This window comes from Vulpes lagopus, chromosome 17 (genome assembly GCF_018345385.1).
Source record: "Vulpes lagopus strain Blue_001 chromosome 17, ASM1834538v1, whole genome shotgun sequence".
NCBI classification, from domain to species: Eukaryota; Metazoa; Chordata; class Mammalia; order Carnivora; family Canidae; genus Vulpes; species Vulpes lagopus.
The window spans coordinates 19,736,627-19,754,363 of record NC_054840.1 but is presented as its reverse complement, the minus strand read 5'-3'; the positions used below and the strand labels follow the sequence as shown (position 1 = coordinate 19,754,363).

The following is a 17,737-nucleotide window of genomic DNA, read 5'->3' as shown; positions in this document are numbered from 1 at the left end:
TTCCTCCCCATGCTTTGAAAATGAAAGTAGTGAAATACTTTTTCCTAAAATAATGACTGTATGTCTGAGTTGGGGCTAACACCTGGGTTTTTGAGAGATTTTATGCATCTTGTTCCTTATTCCTCATCCATAACCTACCTCTATTTCTAGAAGGTCACTGAGCCTATTAGCTGGCAAATTCTTACTTCATAGTTACGATAAAAGAAACATTTTAAGAATTATTCCATTAAGCGTATGGGCTTAAGAACGTGTTATATTTTTAGGAGTGACTTATTTAGGAAAAAGAAATGCAGTCCCCAATTTCTAATCCGCTTGACAAGCTTAAGGAGAGAAATGTTGACCTTATTCTGTTTTTCAGCATAAAGTTCTAAGGAAGACTCTCCTTTTCTGAACTTCCTAAGTGTGAGGAGTAGATAGGCTTCAAATATAGCTGTAATGCCTGGTATTTAACTACTTTACATTGCCCTAAAGCTATTTTGCTCAGAGTGGATTGTGAATCCCTAGAAAACAGATTCTTAGTCACCTTTGATTATTTAATATCTAGTACAGTGCTCAGGCAACATGTTTTCTTTATGAATAAATTCTTCAGAACCAAGGAGTGATATAGAAAATATGTTGCTTTTTCTTCAGAATCAATCCATGACATAGAACATACATGACAAACCATAATGCTCCCATACATTAAAACTATAAGACAGGCGTAATACTTCCTCGGTAGTCTGGTAAAGGATTTGAGAGATCCTTAAACATTTCTCCAGGAATTAGGAACTTGCTAGGAAACCCCTGACTGCCTCCTTTCTTTTCTTTTTGTAAGAAGAAACTTCTCAGGGGCTGTCTCAGATGCTTATCTTCCCTTATGGATGATAAAAGTTAAGAGGAGGGATTTTAGGCAGCAGAAGTGAATCTTCTTAGGATGTATCTCATAGAATCATGGAATGCAGACATAGGAAGGTTTTAGAGAGATCAAAAAGCAAGTAAAAATCTCCAGATACCAAAACTCTAGTCTGGTCTACCATACGAGGGGTGGGGCCATGAATCATTTGGAGCAGCAAAATTTCTCTATTTTCCCTCCAACACGAAAATAGCTTTTTCTTCTTCTTCTTTTATTCTTTCTTTCTTTCTTTCTTTCTTTCTTTCTTTCTTTCTTTCTTTCTTTCTTTCTTTCTTTTTTAGTTTCCACTTTGGCAGAGTTAGAGATCTTTAATGTGTACAAGGCCAAATGTGTAAATTATCAATGAGTATTATGAATTGCTTTAGCTCAGATAAAGTTGGCAGCTTATGGAGGATGCCATCTAAAGGAGTGGCAAACCGACTGTTTACTTCCCTCTCTTCCTGACCTTTCTAACACTGTGAAACACTCCATTCTTCATTCACTCTGCAGGACTGGACGCGTTTTTGGCCATCTGTTTGGAAAACAATCCTCTTGTGGTTGAACCTAATATGTGCAGCACATGGAGTTCTGCATGTAAGATCTGTGAATTCACTCCCACATTCAGATACTAACTATCTAGCTAGATCCAAGCATATCACTTACTAGACTTAATTTTTTAGTTGATAGTCACTTATTTAAAAAACAAACAAAAAATAAATAAAAAACAAAAAGTAATACCAGTTGTTAAACAGAAAAGTGTCTTTTTTTGTTTAAAGGCAATAGCTAGAAGAACTTTTTAAAAAATTACATATATGCTGAGTTCTAATACTATATTTGCTTTAATTTTAAGCATCATTACTAGGAATATTAGCAAAGATAAATTAGGTCTATCTTAGCATTTGACATCTTCAAATTGAGTGTAGCAGAGTAGGATATAGTTAAATAAATTTCAATAGCATTAGATTTATAGGTCTTTGGACTATATATATTTATAAAAGAGGGGCATATGCTTACAAAACCTTCAAAGATATCATATGTCTTATTGTGAAGGACTGTTTTTGTTTCTTTCCTTCCTACACTAACCCTTGTCATTTTTATATATTCAGAAAGGATCCTCAAACTCCAGGTAGTGAGATGCATTTTAGGATAAATGATAAGTCCTACCTTTGCCTTCCACATACAGTTCCTGAAGGTCAAATAAGTAGTGTTTGCTTAATAACTTACAGCATTTTTGCAAATGTTAACTGACCAAGGGGATTTAGGCTGTTTCATTTTGTTTTACGGACTTGGCATTTAATTTGCTTCAACTCCTGGGCTCTTGGGAATGTCAGAGCTATGAGCATAGCCTCATTATAGATCTGAGTTGGATTCTACTAGAGAAAGCCATTGGCCATTGCTCAGCTGAAGGACCCACATGGCGGGAGAGAGGGAATGTTTTAGACATAAACGTGACTCATAAAGGAAGAAGCTAGGTGTGTGTGTGTGTGTGTGTGTGTGTGTGTGTGTGTGTGTGTGGGCTGGAGCCCAGTTACATTTGAGAGAATTAGATATTTCTGGCCAAAGAAGATGGCAGGCGGTTGAAAGAATAAAGAATGATGGCACTACTTAAGATTATAGGCATAAATTGATCCAGGTATTCTTTTGTGCATTTGTTCATTAATCATTTATGTGTGCAGTGTATACAGTTGATTCCAATTTATTTATTTCAAGAGTCTTTCCTCTACCCAAAAAAGTATTTGTGGATTAATTCAAAATGAGTACTCAATAGGTTTTCCATTTCTAGAAGTATTAGCTTTTCCAATTTAATGTTATCTTCCTCTGGTCACCTGCCTTCTCTAATCCTTGTCCATTTCTTCTCCCCTGCTCACCCTCCTCCTCCCTTTCCTCCTCCCTTTATTCCTCCCTCTCTTCCCTCCTCCTCCTCCTCCTCCTTCTTCTTCTTCTTCTCCTCCTCCCCTCCTCCTCCCCCTCCTCCTCCTCCCCCCCTCCTCCCCCTTCCCCTCCTCCCCCTCCTCCTCTTCCCCCTCTCCTCCTCCCCCTCCTCCTCCTTCTCCTTCCTCCTCCTCCTCCTCCTCCTCCTCCTCCTCCTTCTTCTTCTTCTTCTTCTTCTTCTTCTTCTTCTTCTTCTTCTTCTTCTTCCTCTTCTTCTCTCTCTCTGTTAGTTACCCAGCTTTAAATTTCTCTCTGTTATCCCTGCAACTGGATTTCAGATCATCACTTTGGAAATAATAATTTCAGTAACCACCTCTTTAATTTTGTCAAGCATCACATCCATTCCCATGCACTGCTTTTTCCTGACAAGTCCCACTGGAAAGAGCTCGGAATTGAAGGGACATTGGAGTTGGGTGATTGAGGCACAATTTACAAACTAACCCACATCACTGACTTCAGAATAAATTTCTCTGAAAGCGATTACAGATTTTTTTATGATGAAGATTACGTCTTTGTCCTAATTATGTTGTACTCCCACATTCTCAAAACTCATCTCTCTTCCTGTTGGGTACACACACACATGCGCGCGCGCACACACACACACACACACACACACACACACTAGTATGGACCTAGATTTTTGCTTGAGAATCAAAAGCTTTTACATATCAGATCAACTCAAGATTATTAGATGTATTTCTGTGGAATGTTATGTGGGCATAAGGATTTTATTCTGGGAACCTCGGTGATAGGAGAGATTAGAAAATTAAAGAAATATACAATTTTGTTTTAATTTGACAAGTACGAATGGGGTGTGTTGGTGATTATTGAAAGAATCACGGAATTGAAAAGGCTAACTCTGACTTCAGAAGCTCAGAGCTTAGTGGGAGAGATGCCCAAACACATAAATGTAGGTCAGGCTAAAAAGTGTTGCAAAAGAACAATAAACAAAAACATCTACAGTGATAATATACAGTAAGAAGATATCAACTTTAACCAAGAGGATCTGAAAAGCTTATCAGAAAATAAAAGAATGAATATGCTTATATTGTAGGCAGAGGAAACAATTTGAGAAAAGAGCTGATGATTTACCAACTTCATTTATTTATACAACCTTGATTAATGACCTAATGCTAGGTGGCATTAGAGAAATAGAAGGGTCTTCTCTGCCAATAAGGAGCTCCCAACCAGGTTGGGAGGAGACACACAATTACAGTCTGATAACTGATGTCATTGGAAGGGATAGGCTCTGAGGAGTCTAAGGCAGTGATATCCCAGAATCTTCCAAAGATCTTTTAAGAAATTTTGATGCCTGGAAATCACAATCTCTGTAGCTATCTGCCTTTTGATAACAACTCCTCAGGTTGATGGAGACTGTTTGATGATCAAACAGTTTTAAAAGTCCATAACTTATGAAATAATAAAACCTGCATCTAGAAGGAAGAAGAGGAGTCCTTTAAGTGGCAAGGAAAGAGGAAGGGCAGGGATCTTCCAGACAGAGGAAAAGGCCTTGTCCAGATGCCAGAGAATGTTACTTGTTCAAAGGAACTGCGTGCATGTTAAGGAGTCATAATAGGTGGATCTAGAGAAGTAGAAAAGGGTCAGATGGGGAAAGTTCTTGCATGCATGCTAAATTCTTTGTATATTCTCTTGATAATAATCGGAGCCTTTAAAAGGGTAGAGGAGTACAATGTGGTAAAGGAGATACAAAGAAATTCCTGCTAATGCATTTGATCCTCAAGGAAATTTTTTTTTTCACTGTTTCAACTTAGTGGTTGGAACATTTCATTAAAATGGAAGGTCACATGATTGTCTTCTTCTAATCATAAGAACTTTCACTTCTAGGCCCCACTGTTGGCTTTATCACTTTTAGCTAGTTTCATCTCTGTAAATCTGTTTGGCTTAATAGAATTTGGTTGATCTTTAGTTGATCTCTGACAAAAAATAAAGTCAAACAAACAAAAAAATGTTATTCACCAATGTTTTGATCATCTGTTTAAATCTTCTTATATTTGCAAGAACATTACTCAGTAGTTTGCATTTAATGTATGACATTAACAAACATAACATGCTCTGATATCCCTGTGTGTTCTAATTAGTGATCTTTGATTATAGAAACAAATAAAAAAATCATTTTCAAGCATTTGCTGTAGGAAGCTGTGTGTGCAATGCTGCAGGTGGCAAGAGGATAAAGAAGGTGCCCTCTATGCCCTTACAAATCTTACAGACATGGTGGAAAGGGAAAAGTGGAAGAGATTTTGGTCTTGTCTCGTTAACAGTTGTGTCACCTTAGGTAAGATACTTTCCTGGAATCTCCTTTTCTTCAACTATAAAATGACCTGGCTAAACAAGATCATCTCTAAGGTCTCCTTCTGCTTTTAACCATGGGTTGTCAGTGATCTAGTATGAAAAAGTATGGTTCTAATGCAAAGTGGAAGTCTATATCACATAGTAGTATATGCACCATGTTCTCTGGAGTTGGTCTGATCTGGGATCACAGCTCCATTATTTAGCAGTTGTAAAAATTGGGATAGGTTAAAATATCACTCTAGTCACCTATTTCTTCATCCATAACGTGTGTTTATAATAGCAATGGTCTCTTCTGATCTCTGGGAGAATGAAAATACATGATATTTGAAAAGCAATGAGCTCAGTCTGTGTCATGTAATAAGCCCTCAATAAATGTTTGTAATGATAATAATAATAATTGTTATTATTACTATCATTATATGTCATATATATTATCATTATAAGCCAAGAGTTAATATTAATTCAAAGGAGAGAGTACACACAAATGGGGACCTCACAGTGTACTCATGAGAAGATAGCATTTGAGAAATTCCTTAAAGATGAAGATGATTTCAGTGGGTTGGTTTGGGAGAGAGGGAAAAGGCCTGAGTGGCAGGGGAAGGTCGTTCTAAAGGAGGGTGGAACTTTACAATGTTTCTATACAAAGTTTCTACCTATGTATGAAACAGGATACATAGTACAATAGAACCTTCCACCTTTCATGAGTGATGTCACTCAATTTCCCTGCTACCCTGAGGGCAGATTGGTTGAAACTATTTCACTGATAAATTCAAATGAGTAACGTGACTTGCTTCATAGTTTCAGTAGAGAGCTTATGTAGTACCAAGATGATAATCCAAATATTATGAGTGCCAGACCTGAATGGTACCCTATTCAATATTACATTGATCTAACATCTGAATCCCGCCTTAGGATTTTATGGAGTCAGGATTTTGGATAGATACCAGGTGGAGTAGAAGCATCCCTGAATATTTGCCAGCTGTGAGTAGGCCTTAGTCTCCTCAGAAGGACTTCCATTTCCCTGAGTCATCTCCGTTGGCTTTCATAGTTTCCATTGGACACTTGCCTGTGTTCCACTTTGATTGTCTGAGATCCAAACTCTGATTCTGTCCCTTTCTGGTTCTGTCAGTTTAGTTAAGTCATTCAACACATGGTCCTCGTTTTCCTCATCTGCAAAATGGTGATACGACACCTTTATCATTATGTCTTAAATACAAAATGAAATAATGTGAGTGAAAATGGTCATGAACTCCAGTTAAATATAACTAAGTTAAGTCGATACAGAGTTCTTTCCATTAATTCTTTAAAAAGTGGTATATAGATAAACCTTTTATCAATTTGAAGCATAGGTAAAGAAATTTACTTAAAGTTTTGTTTTGTATCTCAGTTACATAAATTGACTATCTACAATGATCGAATTTACTGGACAATTATTAAAGCTCCTTCATTATCATAAAAGCTAAGGAAATCTAAAGTGCAAAGGGACTGAACCATATATATGGAATTCTAATATTTCCTATTAAAATGTCCTGCCTTTTACATGTAAAATATATTCTAAATAAACTATACTATGACCAGGTCACTGTGGAAGGATCTATTTAGAATGTGCACAGTAAACTTTTATCTTTTTCTGAAAGTTGGTAAATATCTGTTAAGAGTCTAAATGTTAGTGAATATTCTTCCCCCACTGGAATATTTTGTTATTTGATGAGTTTCCAACACGATGCCTGCACATGGAACTCATTTATTACTGTATTCACTCACTCAACATATATTTATTGAACCCTGGAATTCAATAAAAAGTAGGTACAATTTATATTTCCAGGATGCTTATATTCTGGAACAAACAACCCCAACATGTGAGATTCTACAATGATGTAAATACAGTACTCAGCGTTGTCATACATGTATTCATTTTTAAAATATTTATTTATTTATTTATTTGAGAGATAGAGAAAGCATGAGCAGGGGAAGGAACAGAGGGAGAAAAACAAGCAGATTCTGCACTGAGTGTGGAGCCCGATGTGGGGCTCAAACTCACAACCCTGAGATCATAATCTGAGCCAAAACCAAGAGCCTGATGCTTAACCAACTGAGCCACCCAGGCACCCTACATTATTGCATTATTGAGCATCTAAAGCATAGGCAAAAAAAAAAAAAAAAAAAAAGGAAAAAAATCTCTGCCCCATTTGCTTATAGGATGGTTGTCACAAACTCATTCCTCAATAATGTGATGCACCTTTGGGCTTTTGTTCTCTTGATAGTAACACTATTTTTCCATCTTTGAGCTCAGTGAATTCTTGTTGTTTAAGTACTAAATCAACAATGCTCTCTTCCATGAAGAATTAGTAATGATTGCCTAGAGATATTAATCACTCCATCGTTCATGCTCGTAAAACATTTTTCAGAAACATATATTTCAACACAAGATCCTGCGATCAATCTATCATCTTCCTCTCTCTATTTTCCTATTTGACTGCAAATTTCTTGAATGATGTTTTATTGATGTTTGGATATCAAGCCTAATCTTATGCCTAACACCCACTATCTACTGGAAAGTTTTGTTCTGTTAAACATCATCTGGAGACATCAAACTTACATATAGAAAACTTGAAACAATGACATGCTAAACTATGTGGCTATTGATTACAAGTCCAATGGACAGAGAGGAGAGTGAGCTAACCGTAGCAAGTCAGGCTTCATGAAGCTAATGATGATTAAGATTATAATAAATGAAAGGAAAAATAAAAAGCATCCCAGCCAGAAGAAAGAGCATAAATATATATTCAGAGACAGAAATAGCCAGAGGTTAAGAAAAAAACTTTTATAATGACTAGAGACTGGGAGTTGCATTGATAAGAACTGAGCAAGCAAAGTAGGGGTAATATAAATTGTTGTCTTATGAGAAGTATATTAGTAGTCAGGGTTCTATTAAGAAACAGAACTAAAAAAAAAAAAAGAAACAGAACTAATAGGATGTGGGATATATATATATACATATATATATGTATATATATGTATATGTGTGTATGTATGTGTGTGTATATGGATATATATATATATAGTTAAGAGGGAGACCCAGAAGAATTGGTCCAAAGTCTGCAAGTCTCAGAACCAATGATACAGTTCTCATCTGAAGGTTGGCAGTCTCCAGACCTAGGAAGAGCAAATGTTTCAGTTTAAGTCTGAGGGGAAGAGAAAAGCTAAGGTCTCAGTTCAGAGGCAGCCTGATGGAAAAATTCTGTCTTTCTGGGAGGAAGTTTAGCTTTGTTCTATTCAGGCCTTCAGAGGATTGAATGAGACCCACCCACATTAAGGAGGACAATCTACTTAGTAAACCGCTTTAAATGTTAACGTCGCTCTAAATATCCTCACAGAGGCACCCAGAATAATGTTTTCCTAAACCTCTTGGGCACCTGTGACCCACTCAAGTTGATAACATAAAGTTAACCATCACAAGATGTACAGAGAAAGTATTAGGAAATAAAAGTTTTGTTCCATGTTATTAATAACAGGTTTTCTGAAAAAGGCATCCTGAAGAATACATAGGTTTGGGGTCCTGGAGACAAAGCAATATGAGCAAAGATACAAGTTAGGAAAGGTCAGGGTACTTGTGGTTCCAGAAATGGTTCACTCACATGAAGCATAGGATATGGAGAGGGAATAGCAAAATGCTCCCACCATACTTCCTCTCCTCCGCCCTTCCCCAAGCAATCCTCCAGGGCGCTGGAGGACATTGTGTTGTATCTATTTCTAACTAATAAAACATTCCTGTGGCTTGATTGATTACCAAAACACTTAGGTCTCCATGTTCTCTATGAAAGAGAAAAACTATTTCAACTCAGGGTTATTCTAGGGATAAGAGGGGTTGAAAAAAAAAATCAAGTCCTTTGCATTTCTGTTCTCTTTTCACTTCATACTGTTTCTCCAGCACAAGGCTGACTATGAAAATAATGCTGGACATAAAAAGTATAGGCAAATTATGGAGATTAAAAAAAGAACGAGGGGGGCAGCCTGGGTGGCTCAGCGGTTTAGCGCCGCCTGCAGCCCAGGGCCTGATCCTGGAGACCGTGGATGAGTCCCACGTTGGGCTCCCTGCATGGAGCCTGCTTCTCCCTCTGCCTGTGTCTCTGCCTCTCTCTCTCTCTCTCTCTCTCTGAATTAAAAAAAAAAAAAAAAAAAAAAAAAACTAAAAAAAGAACAAGGCTGATGAATTTGTTTCTAATCAGTAGGGTTTTAAGTCACATGCCAAGGAATCAGAGGGCCAAGCAAGCTTGGAGTTGTTTCTCTTTGGTGGGCAGAAGGAAACTGGTTTACAAATGAACAATACAAGTTGGGGTTCCAGGGACCATAGTTGAGCAGGATGGGGGAGAGATTACTCAGACAGGCCGGGAGGGGGGGTACAAGCCAGGTCCTAGGGACAACCAAATGTAAAAACTAGGGCATCTGGTCACTTTGCAAGTCCAAGGGATCAGTAGTGGGATTTAAATGACAGATAAAGTCCAAAGGCTCTGAATCCAAAAGCCATTGGAAGACGAAGCACTGGTACTGGGTGATGTAGGGCAAAGAGCAAGGGAAAGAGTAAAGGTAATTTCCTAAAATATAATTAATTGACTAGGCATTGTTTATATATGCTTCCCCATACCTAGTTGATGGTCACTGTGGTTTAAAGGCTAAAGGTTAGGGCAGATAGGATTTAAGTTTCCAGTTAGCAGTAAAAAGGGATGTTCTCTAATCTCCCTGCTAATCAATCACTCTTTCTTTCTTGTCTAAAACTTTCATTGACTCAATAAACGGTAAATTAATCCATGCTCCTCAATCTGGAATTGAATATGTTCCACAATGTGACTATAATCTGCCCCTCCAGCCTCATTTTTCTCTCTTGTCTTAAACATATACTAAACTATGAATATAGCAGAGCGCTGGCTATTTCATCATCTTATGCCTTTTCTTCTACCTCTAGACCCTTGATAACATTGTATTATCACTGATGTCGTTTAGCACCAGTGTATCGAATGAAATTGAAGTTAGCAATCCACTGCCTTGATAGGAACTTTCTTTATGCAATTGTCCCTCCAGAATGCTGAACAAAGGCTATATTAATTGAGCCCAGTGGATTGTAAATGTGGGCACAAGGGCAGTGATAAGGACACAGCCTGACAGTTTATAAAAGCATCTCCTACAGTTCCCTGACAATGTCAGTGTTTCCTTGCCCAGCACAGGTCAAGGACACACTGCGCAGTCGCCATTCACATGGCCATTGCAATTTAAAAAGAGGAGCTGAGACTGATTCTGTAAGTGAACACTTATATATGTGCTGATAAAGCAAGACGGAAATGAAAAATGGTGAGAAAACATTAGTAATAGCAAATTGAATGTGTTTGAGTCAGTTGAAAAAAGTTCAGCTTGTGAGATTCACATAATATCAATTTGATACTGAACATAAGGATGTATATGGAGGGGTGTGGGCCATTCAAGACAAGAGTTTCATGTTGGGATGGCTTTTGTGAGTTATGTGTTAAGTTCAGAGGGAGTAAAATGCTAACCTTTGGCACCAGCTTTATTCCAACATGGTTCACCCAAAGCACCCTTGGAAGCTGAATTGCACTGTACCATGATGGAAGTCTTGTTTTTCTAGGTGAAATAAGTTACAGAATGAGTAGTGATGTATGCATTGCTGCTGAACTGAGGTGTGAATTTTGATGAATGATTCACTGTGTCACCTCTGAGACTTGGCTTAAGTAAGACTCACATTCTATGTAAGGTAAGAGACAAATCAAGAACATAAAATTTCCAGGACTTCATGCTCTCCCAAGAATTCTCCAAATTGGAAAGTTCAAGTATCCCATCATAAACTGATGCATGAACTCTATACAGTGGTAATCCCTCCTCGATTTGAATATCTCCAATGTCAGGAAACCTTTGACATACCAGACCAGACCACTTTCCTTCAGTGAGTTTTAATTGTTGTAATTTTTGCCCTCAATCAAATATAATCCTGCCTTTCTATGCTTTAATATATATATATATATATATATATATATATATATATATATATATATAGTTATATTCTCTGAAGCCTCCTGGAAAGATCATAATTTCTTTCTCACATGGCAATCCTTCAGTGAGTTTTAATTGTTGTAATTTTTGCCCTCAATCAAATATAATCCTGCCTTTCTATGCTTTAATATATATATATATATATATAGTTATATTCTCTGAAGCCTCCTGGAAAGATCATCATTTCTTTCTCACATGGCAATCCTCCTATTATTATTTTTTAATATATTTTCAACTTTTTAAAGATTTATTTATTTATTCATGATAGATGTAGAGAGAGAAAGAGAGGCACAAGCACAGGAGGAGAGAGAAGCAGGCTCCATGCTGGGAGCCTGATGTGGGACTCGATCCTGGGACTCCAGGATCACGCCCTGGGCCAAAGGAAGGCGCCAAACCCCTGAGCCACCCAGGGATCCCCTCCTCCTATTATTTAAAGCCCACTATCATGTTTGCTGTCTCCTTTATTTAGATTTAAAATGCCCTCTTCACCCTAATGCTCTGCAGGCATACCTACTAGGAGATGCTTACCAACTTCCTCACTAACTTGACTAACTAGAAGCTTCTCCTCTAGAAGAGGGCTCCAGTTTACTTTAAAAGGTGGTACCCAGAAGTAAACACAACAAATCCAAGCACGATCTAGCCAGGATAAATACTAAAAATCAGCCTAATATCACATAAGGCTGTATACTAGCTTTTTCAATTGTAGTCTCAGTTTCAGCTGAGGTCACTAGACAATAAGGACCACATTCCACAATGAGAAGAGAGACCCCAGGCAGAAGTTGCACAAAAGAGGTGTCTTAGAACCTGTTTCACAACTCGTAGCGGCCCAGCTATCTCAGCCCTGCCTCCTCACCCCCCTCCCCCAACTCCCAGCACCATACCCAGTGAATGGCAAGAAGGGAGATAAATTATTAGGAGATATTTTTGGAGACAGCCAGCGGTATGTATTAAGTCCCACTTCCCTGTCACCACGGAGAAGGGTGAGCGTTCCCACACCTCACTCTAAGCCTAGGGAAAGGGCATTCGTCTCATCTACTCTGAAATCATAATTCATTGATTGTTTCTTACTTCCCAGGCACTGTATTAAGACCTTGAAAAATGTTATTTATTCCTCACAGCCATCTTAGGCAGAATTCATAATTCTCATTTTATTGAGCAAGCAATTAAGTAGCTTGCCCAGGAACTCACGTGTGTTAAGTAGCTTAGCCTGAACTCGGGTTTGCCTGACTCTGAGGTCCAAGCTTTTAACCACCGACGTCTTTTGCTATTCCTTGTAGTTGGCATGGCCTTTGGCCGCAACAACTGGTTTTATTGTCTAGGTTTTTCCAGTGGGTACTGGGCAATTAAAAAGGAATGAGGAAATCATTCATAAGCTGTGGTATAAATCAACTATTCCGTCTAAGGACTTGTGTCATTATAAAGAGCATAGCTAGAAGGAACAGTTTGTGACACTAACAGGAACAACAGAGTTAACAGGAAAACACGTTGCTGGCTTTCTCAACCCAACGCAGAGCTGCTTCCACCTACAGGCCAACGGGACAAATGCAGTCTTTCCCTTGGTACAATGAGCTCCTTTCACAGACGGGCTGCCCAGTGGCGAGGCAGGGAGGCCCTCACCTCACCAGGTGGCTCTAAAGCTTCAACCAGCAGAAGTGTGGGCCCATGGGGACCCAGACTATGGATGAATGCACCAAAATACCTTAGGACTCCTGCAAAACTGAGAGCTCCGGAGTTGCAAAAATCATAACATCGCTTCGGCCAGCCCAGCACTGATCCTGGGGGATGCTGAATGGTTCACAAAGAGCAAGTCCAACCTTACTTCCTCTTCTGTAAAATGTGGGAGCTGGGAGGAGTCAATTAAATTCAGCTTAGATTTGTTAAGACCTACTGGCTGCCAGACAGGATCTTTATCACTCGGGATGCACTGGTGAACAAAACAAAGCTGTCTTCAGGAAGCTCAGATGAGATAATGCGTTTGAAAATATTTTGTCAACACTGCTGTGCCACATGCGTGGCCATAATCGTCCTTTGTGCTTATACTACATTGGGAAGCCCTGTGTGTTTCTAGCTCGTGTGCTGGGCCCTGATTTTGGAAGTTGAACTGTAATTTAAGGCTGAATTCACAAAAAAAAAAAAAAAAAAAAAAACACACACAAAAACAACAAAAAAACAAACAAACAAACAAAAAAAACAAAACAAAACAAAAGGCTGAATTCAGAGTTACCTGATGGACTTGTTCCCTTCCCACCATGAGCCTGGCTCTGGGCCACTCCCTGCAGCTTCTCAAAGTCGGGGCCTAGGTCTTCCATCTTCCTTCTGTGCTGTGTCCCCAGAACCGAGCACAGAGCTGAAGTCAGAGTAGGCTGTCCATGAATGTGTGCTGTGCGGAGCAGAACCGAACTGGGATTGAGTTGATGAAGCTAATTATTGCAGTCCAGAGCAAAAGGGATTTGCCTGTACAGGCCTGTGAGTGATTCGCGCTGCTTCTACACCCTCCATCCTGGCAGCTGCCTGCACATTTAAACCCTCCTTAGAAATGCACACACATTCCACCATGAAGTCCTTCCGACTCTGTTAATCAATACGGCTCTTCTTTTCTTAGATCCCCATTCATATTATGGCCTCAGCCCCAGAAAGAATATTTAAACCTGATTGTCTTAGGTTATTCTCTAAAGGTGTTAAACTTTTGATTCTGGAATGGTCTTATAGTTGCAGGACTAGTACCTCTGGATTCAACCATATGCAATGTCCAGTATAACTTGGGGAATTAAATAAATTAAGTTACCGTCTATACCTTTCTGGGGGAAGAGTCTCTGATTTCCCAAGATACATGTGTGCATGTTTGTGTTTGCATGTAAAATCATATGTGTGCTCAGGGTTTTCTCCCTCGCTTCATCCTCTCCAGGAAGTCCTGACAGTTGGGGCCGCCTGGGTGGCTCAGTCAGTGAAGCATCTGCCTTCAGCTCAGGTCATGATTCCAGGGTCCTGGGATTGAGCCCTATGAGCTCCCTGCTCAGCAGGGAGTCTGCTTCTCCCTCTGCTTCTGTCCCTGCTCGTGCCCTCTCTCTCTCTCTCTCACACACACACACACACTCTCTCTCTCTCTCTCTCTCCCTCTCAAATCAATAAATAAAATCTTAAAAAAAAATCCTGTTACTGGGATCTGGGACCTGCTATTGGTACTTATTAGGGAAGAGACAGCACCAAAAATACAATTCTGATATCTCTCTTTGTGATCTATAGTATTTGACTCCGAAAAATCATATTCTGGTTTCAATGCTGATTTTTCTTCTGTCCTTCTGAGTCTCTCAAAGCATGGTCATGTGTTTCAGAATCAGAATTTTATACAAGACATTTATAACATGTTGACACCTGGTCCCCATGTCCAGTTTCTTGAACTCAAATCTTGAGTTCTTAGCAGGAATAGTCATTGGGAACTCAAATCTTTGTGCTCTTAGCAGGAATAGTCATTGGGAAAGGTCCCTGGGTGGAAAGCTCGCTGCTAAGTCCGGGACTTTTCCTGTAATGGGTTGTGTGCTTTTGGAATGGGTTTCCTCTCCCAGATCAATAGAGCGTGAACATTTTAGATTTTAGGGCACAGGGAAAGATTTGTGACTCACCAAAGTAGCATGTGTGCATTGTGGCTGCCTTTCACCACAGATAATTCCATTCTTTCAATGAGCACTTTAAAAAACAAACATTATTTTTCCCAATTGTCAAGTAAAATAAGTCAATAAAATAAGTAAAATTGAAAGCATCTCTAATGCACCTTACAAATTAATGATAACTACCTTAACGAATATATATATAAAGCAAATATATATTTAAATTATATTATATAATACATATACAAAACAAATATATATGTGTGTATATATATATATTTTTATATATATAAAACATATATATCCTAACCTTGTTTATGGTGACAACTAGGTTTATATTCCACATATGGTTTTATATCTTTATGCTTCAGGTCACTTTTAAATTTACACTTTATATATTTGAATACAAGTGAATTAAGATGAGAAAATACAAACTTTAGTCATAAAAGCTTATTATTTTAATATATCCTCAAAGGACATTGTATCAATACTGATTTTAGCCTTTTACCTGAAATAGTATAACCCAATTATTTTTAAGTTGGGAAAAGAAAGTAATCCTTCCTTGAGCTATTCCTAAAATAACTCTCTGCTGATTTTTCCCAAAGTTATGACCTATTTGTAATTCTTCTTCTGTTCCTCACCAACTCCTTCTTTTTCTATCTCTCTCTTTCTCTTGGATTAAGAACCATATGAAATAGTTTTCATTATTATCACTTCAATTTTTGGTGTTAGTTTAGAGGAGTCTGGTGATGATAAAATGAGCACCTGTATGCTTTTGCAAGTATTTATACTCAATAAGACTATGCACTCAGATATAGGTAAAACTCCAGTTGCTGCTGCCGTATCAAAAACTTTTTTTTTTAATCCTTTCTCCTAGGGACGCCTGGATGGCTCAGTGGTTGAGCATCTGCCTTCAGCTCAGGTCATGATCCTGGGGTCCCGGGATCGAGTCCTGCATGGGGCTCCCTGCATGGAGCCTGCTTCTCCCTCTGCTTATGTCTCTGCCTCACTCTGTGTGTCTCTCATGAATAAGTAAATAAAATCTTTTTAAACAATCATTTTTTCTAATATAAGCAGGTGGATTTTTTTTTTGACATATATTCATTCAGTGGTCCATGGGAGAAAAGTAATCCTATAGGGAGGGGATTCTTGGTCATGCTAATGTTTACCATTCAGGTACTTTTGTCAACTACTCTTCTAAATGATATGCAGACACAATGTCAATTCTCACAAACAGCTCATGAAGATGGCATTAGTACCTCCAGTTTTACAGAGAGCAAAGCCCAGGTGCCCTCAGCCCCTCAGCTTCAGAGCCAGGCTCTCCACGCAGAGCTGAGTGGATGTGAATGCGGGTGGCTTCCCACTCTGCAGTGCCCAAAGGTTAGGAGCTGGGCTCCACCTGGGGCCAGGTACTGGAACCCCTTCAAGGGGCCGTCCTGTCCAGCACTGTGGAATGCAAACTCCCTGGAGCTACCACTTATTTAGCATAGTTGCACCAGTGGCCTGTCTGTCTAAGGTAGTCAACGCATATTAAAATGGTCCTCATAATAAAATAGCACGCAGTCAACCGTGTAGCCTCCTTACCGAGGAGGGAGGAGAATAGCTCACTTTCCCTGGAGGGCTTGAGAAAGATCAGTTTACAGGCGTCAGCATGGGGTGTGACCCTTCTTCCTTCTCCCCATCTTGGCTTTGCCATGTGCCCCAGGTGACCATCATCTCCCATCAGCCCACACTCTGGGCAGAACATGTTACCAGGGCTCCTTTTCTCCCCCACCCAGAACACACTCAGCCCTTTCTCTGCCCTGGCTTCTGATTGGAGGCTGGGTGCTTTGGATAATGACCTCCAGGACCCCTCCGAGGGTTACAGCCTGTTCGCATTACTCTCACTACAACTTAAGACGTCTGCAGTGGGGTGTGAGGGAAAGTAAAAGCCTGGTGTTTTCACATCCCCAGGTACCAGCAGCTCAGAGGACGGACAGAGTTCCAGCTACCTGAGGGGGCCCAGGGCTGACAGCTGCCCATGTGTCCCTTCCAGACAGGCTGCTCGCCAACATGAGAGGTCTTCTCCAGTACACCGCCTGCTTCTTTGCCTTTTTCTCTACTGGGTTCTTGGTCGTGGCCACCTGGACAGACTGTTGGATGGTGAATGCTGACGATTCCCTGGAGGTAAGAAGTCAACGCCTTCTTTCTCTGACCCAAGGCTGTGCAAAGTTTCTCTCAGTCTCAGGAAATTTTATCAGGATTAATGAAAGAAATAATAGCCAACATGGATGGACTTTTCCTTACTTACTACTTACTGAGTCTTACCTTCTTAGCTCATTCCATCATCACAGCTGATCTATGAGGTAGGTGGTGGTGTTATCCCATTTTACAAATGGGGTAACTGAATAATCCCTCTGTTTTCATGAGGCTAAGTTCACACAAGGGTAATTACATAACCCCTGCCACTGAGTCCTCCAGAAATTCATCTGTTCCACTGCTGCGTATACTAAATTGAATAACATTCCAGTGACATCCTTTCTGGCAACCAAACACTTTCTAATCTTGAGGAGAACATTATGAGTAACACGAGAGCCCTCTCTTAAGTGATAATTTAAGAAACTGAGTAATCAAACTCAAGGTATATCAAACTTACCCAATTACTGTGCAAGAGAAAACTATTATTTTTAAGGAGTCTCTGAGTAGGAACAAGTACTCTGAGGGAGGACAAGCCTTTGCAGTGTGTCCTGAGGTACAGGGGGCAGATGTGGATTTACAAAACCCTCTCACATATAAGTTGTTCTTGGAAGTCAACTGCTACGTAAGAAATGAGTGAGTGGTTCACATTTGAAGCATTTTATTTTTCTTACTGCAGAAGCTCAGAAGAAGCAATTTTGAAGTTTACAGTTATTTCCTGTGGCTCTAGGAATCTGAGAGAGGTAGAACTGAGTAAAAAAATCCGATCTTCAAAATCAGCTCC

General features: G+C 39.4%; 1 protein-coding gene across 3 annotated transcripts in view; it reads left to right on the top strand.

Moving 5' to 3' along the window:
• CLDN16 (claudin 16) overlaps nt 1-17,737 on the top strand; it is a 73,838-nt gene that overhangs the window by 35,137 nt on the left and 20,964 nt on the right. Inside the window, exon 2 of one of the 3 annotated variants that reach the window (XM_041731428.1) lies at nt 16,732-16,944. In XM_041731428.1, coding sequence (XP_041587362.1) covers nt 16,831-16,944 — 114 coding nt within the window. In that variant the 5' untranslated portion in view covers nt 16,732-16,830. Of the gene's footprint in view, nt 1-16,517; nt 16,945-17,737 lie in introns of those variants that run through there. The other 2 variants (XM_041731429.1, XM_041731427.1) reach the window with 2 other exon arrangements.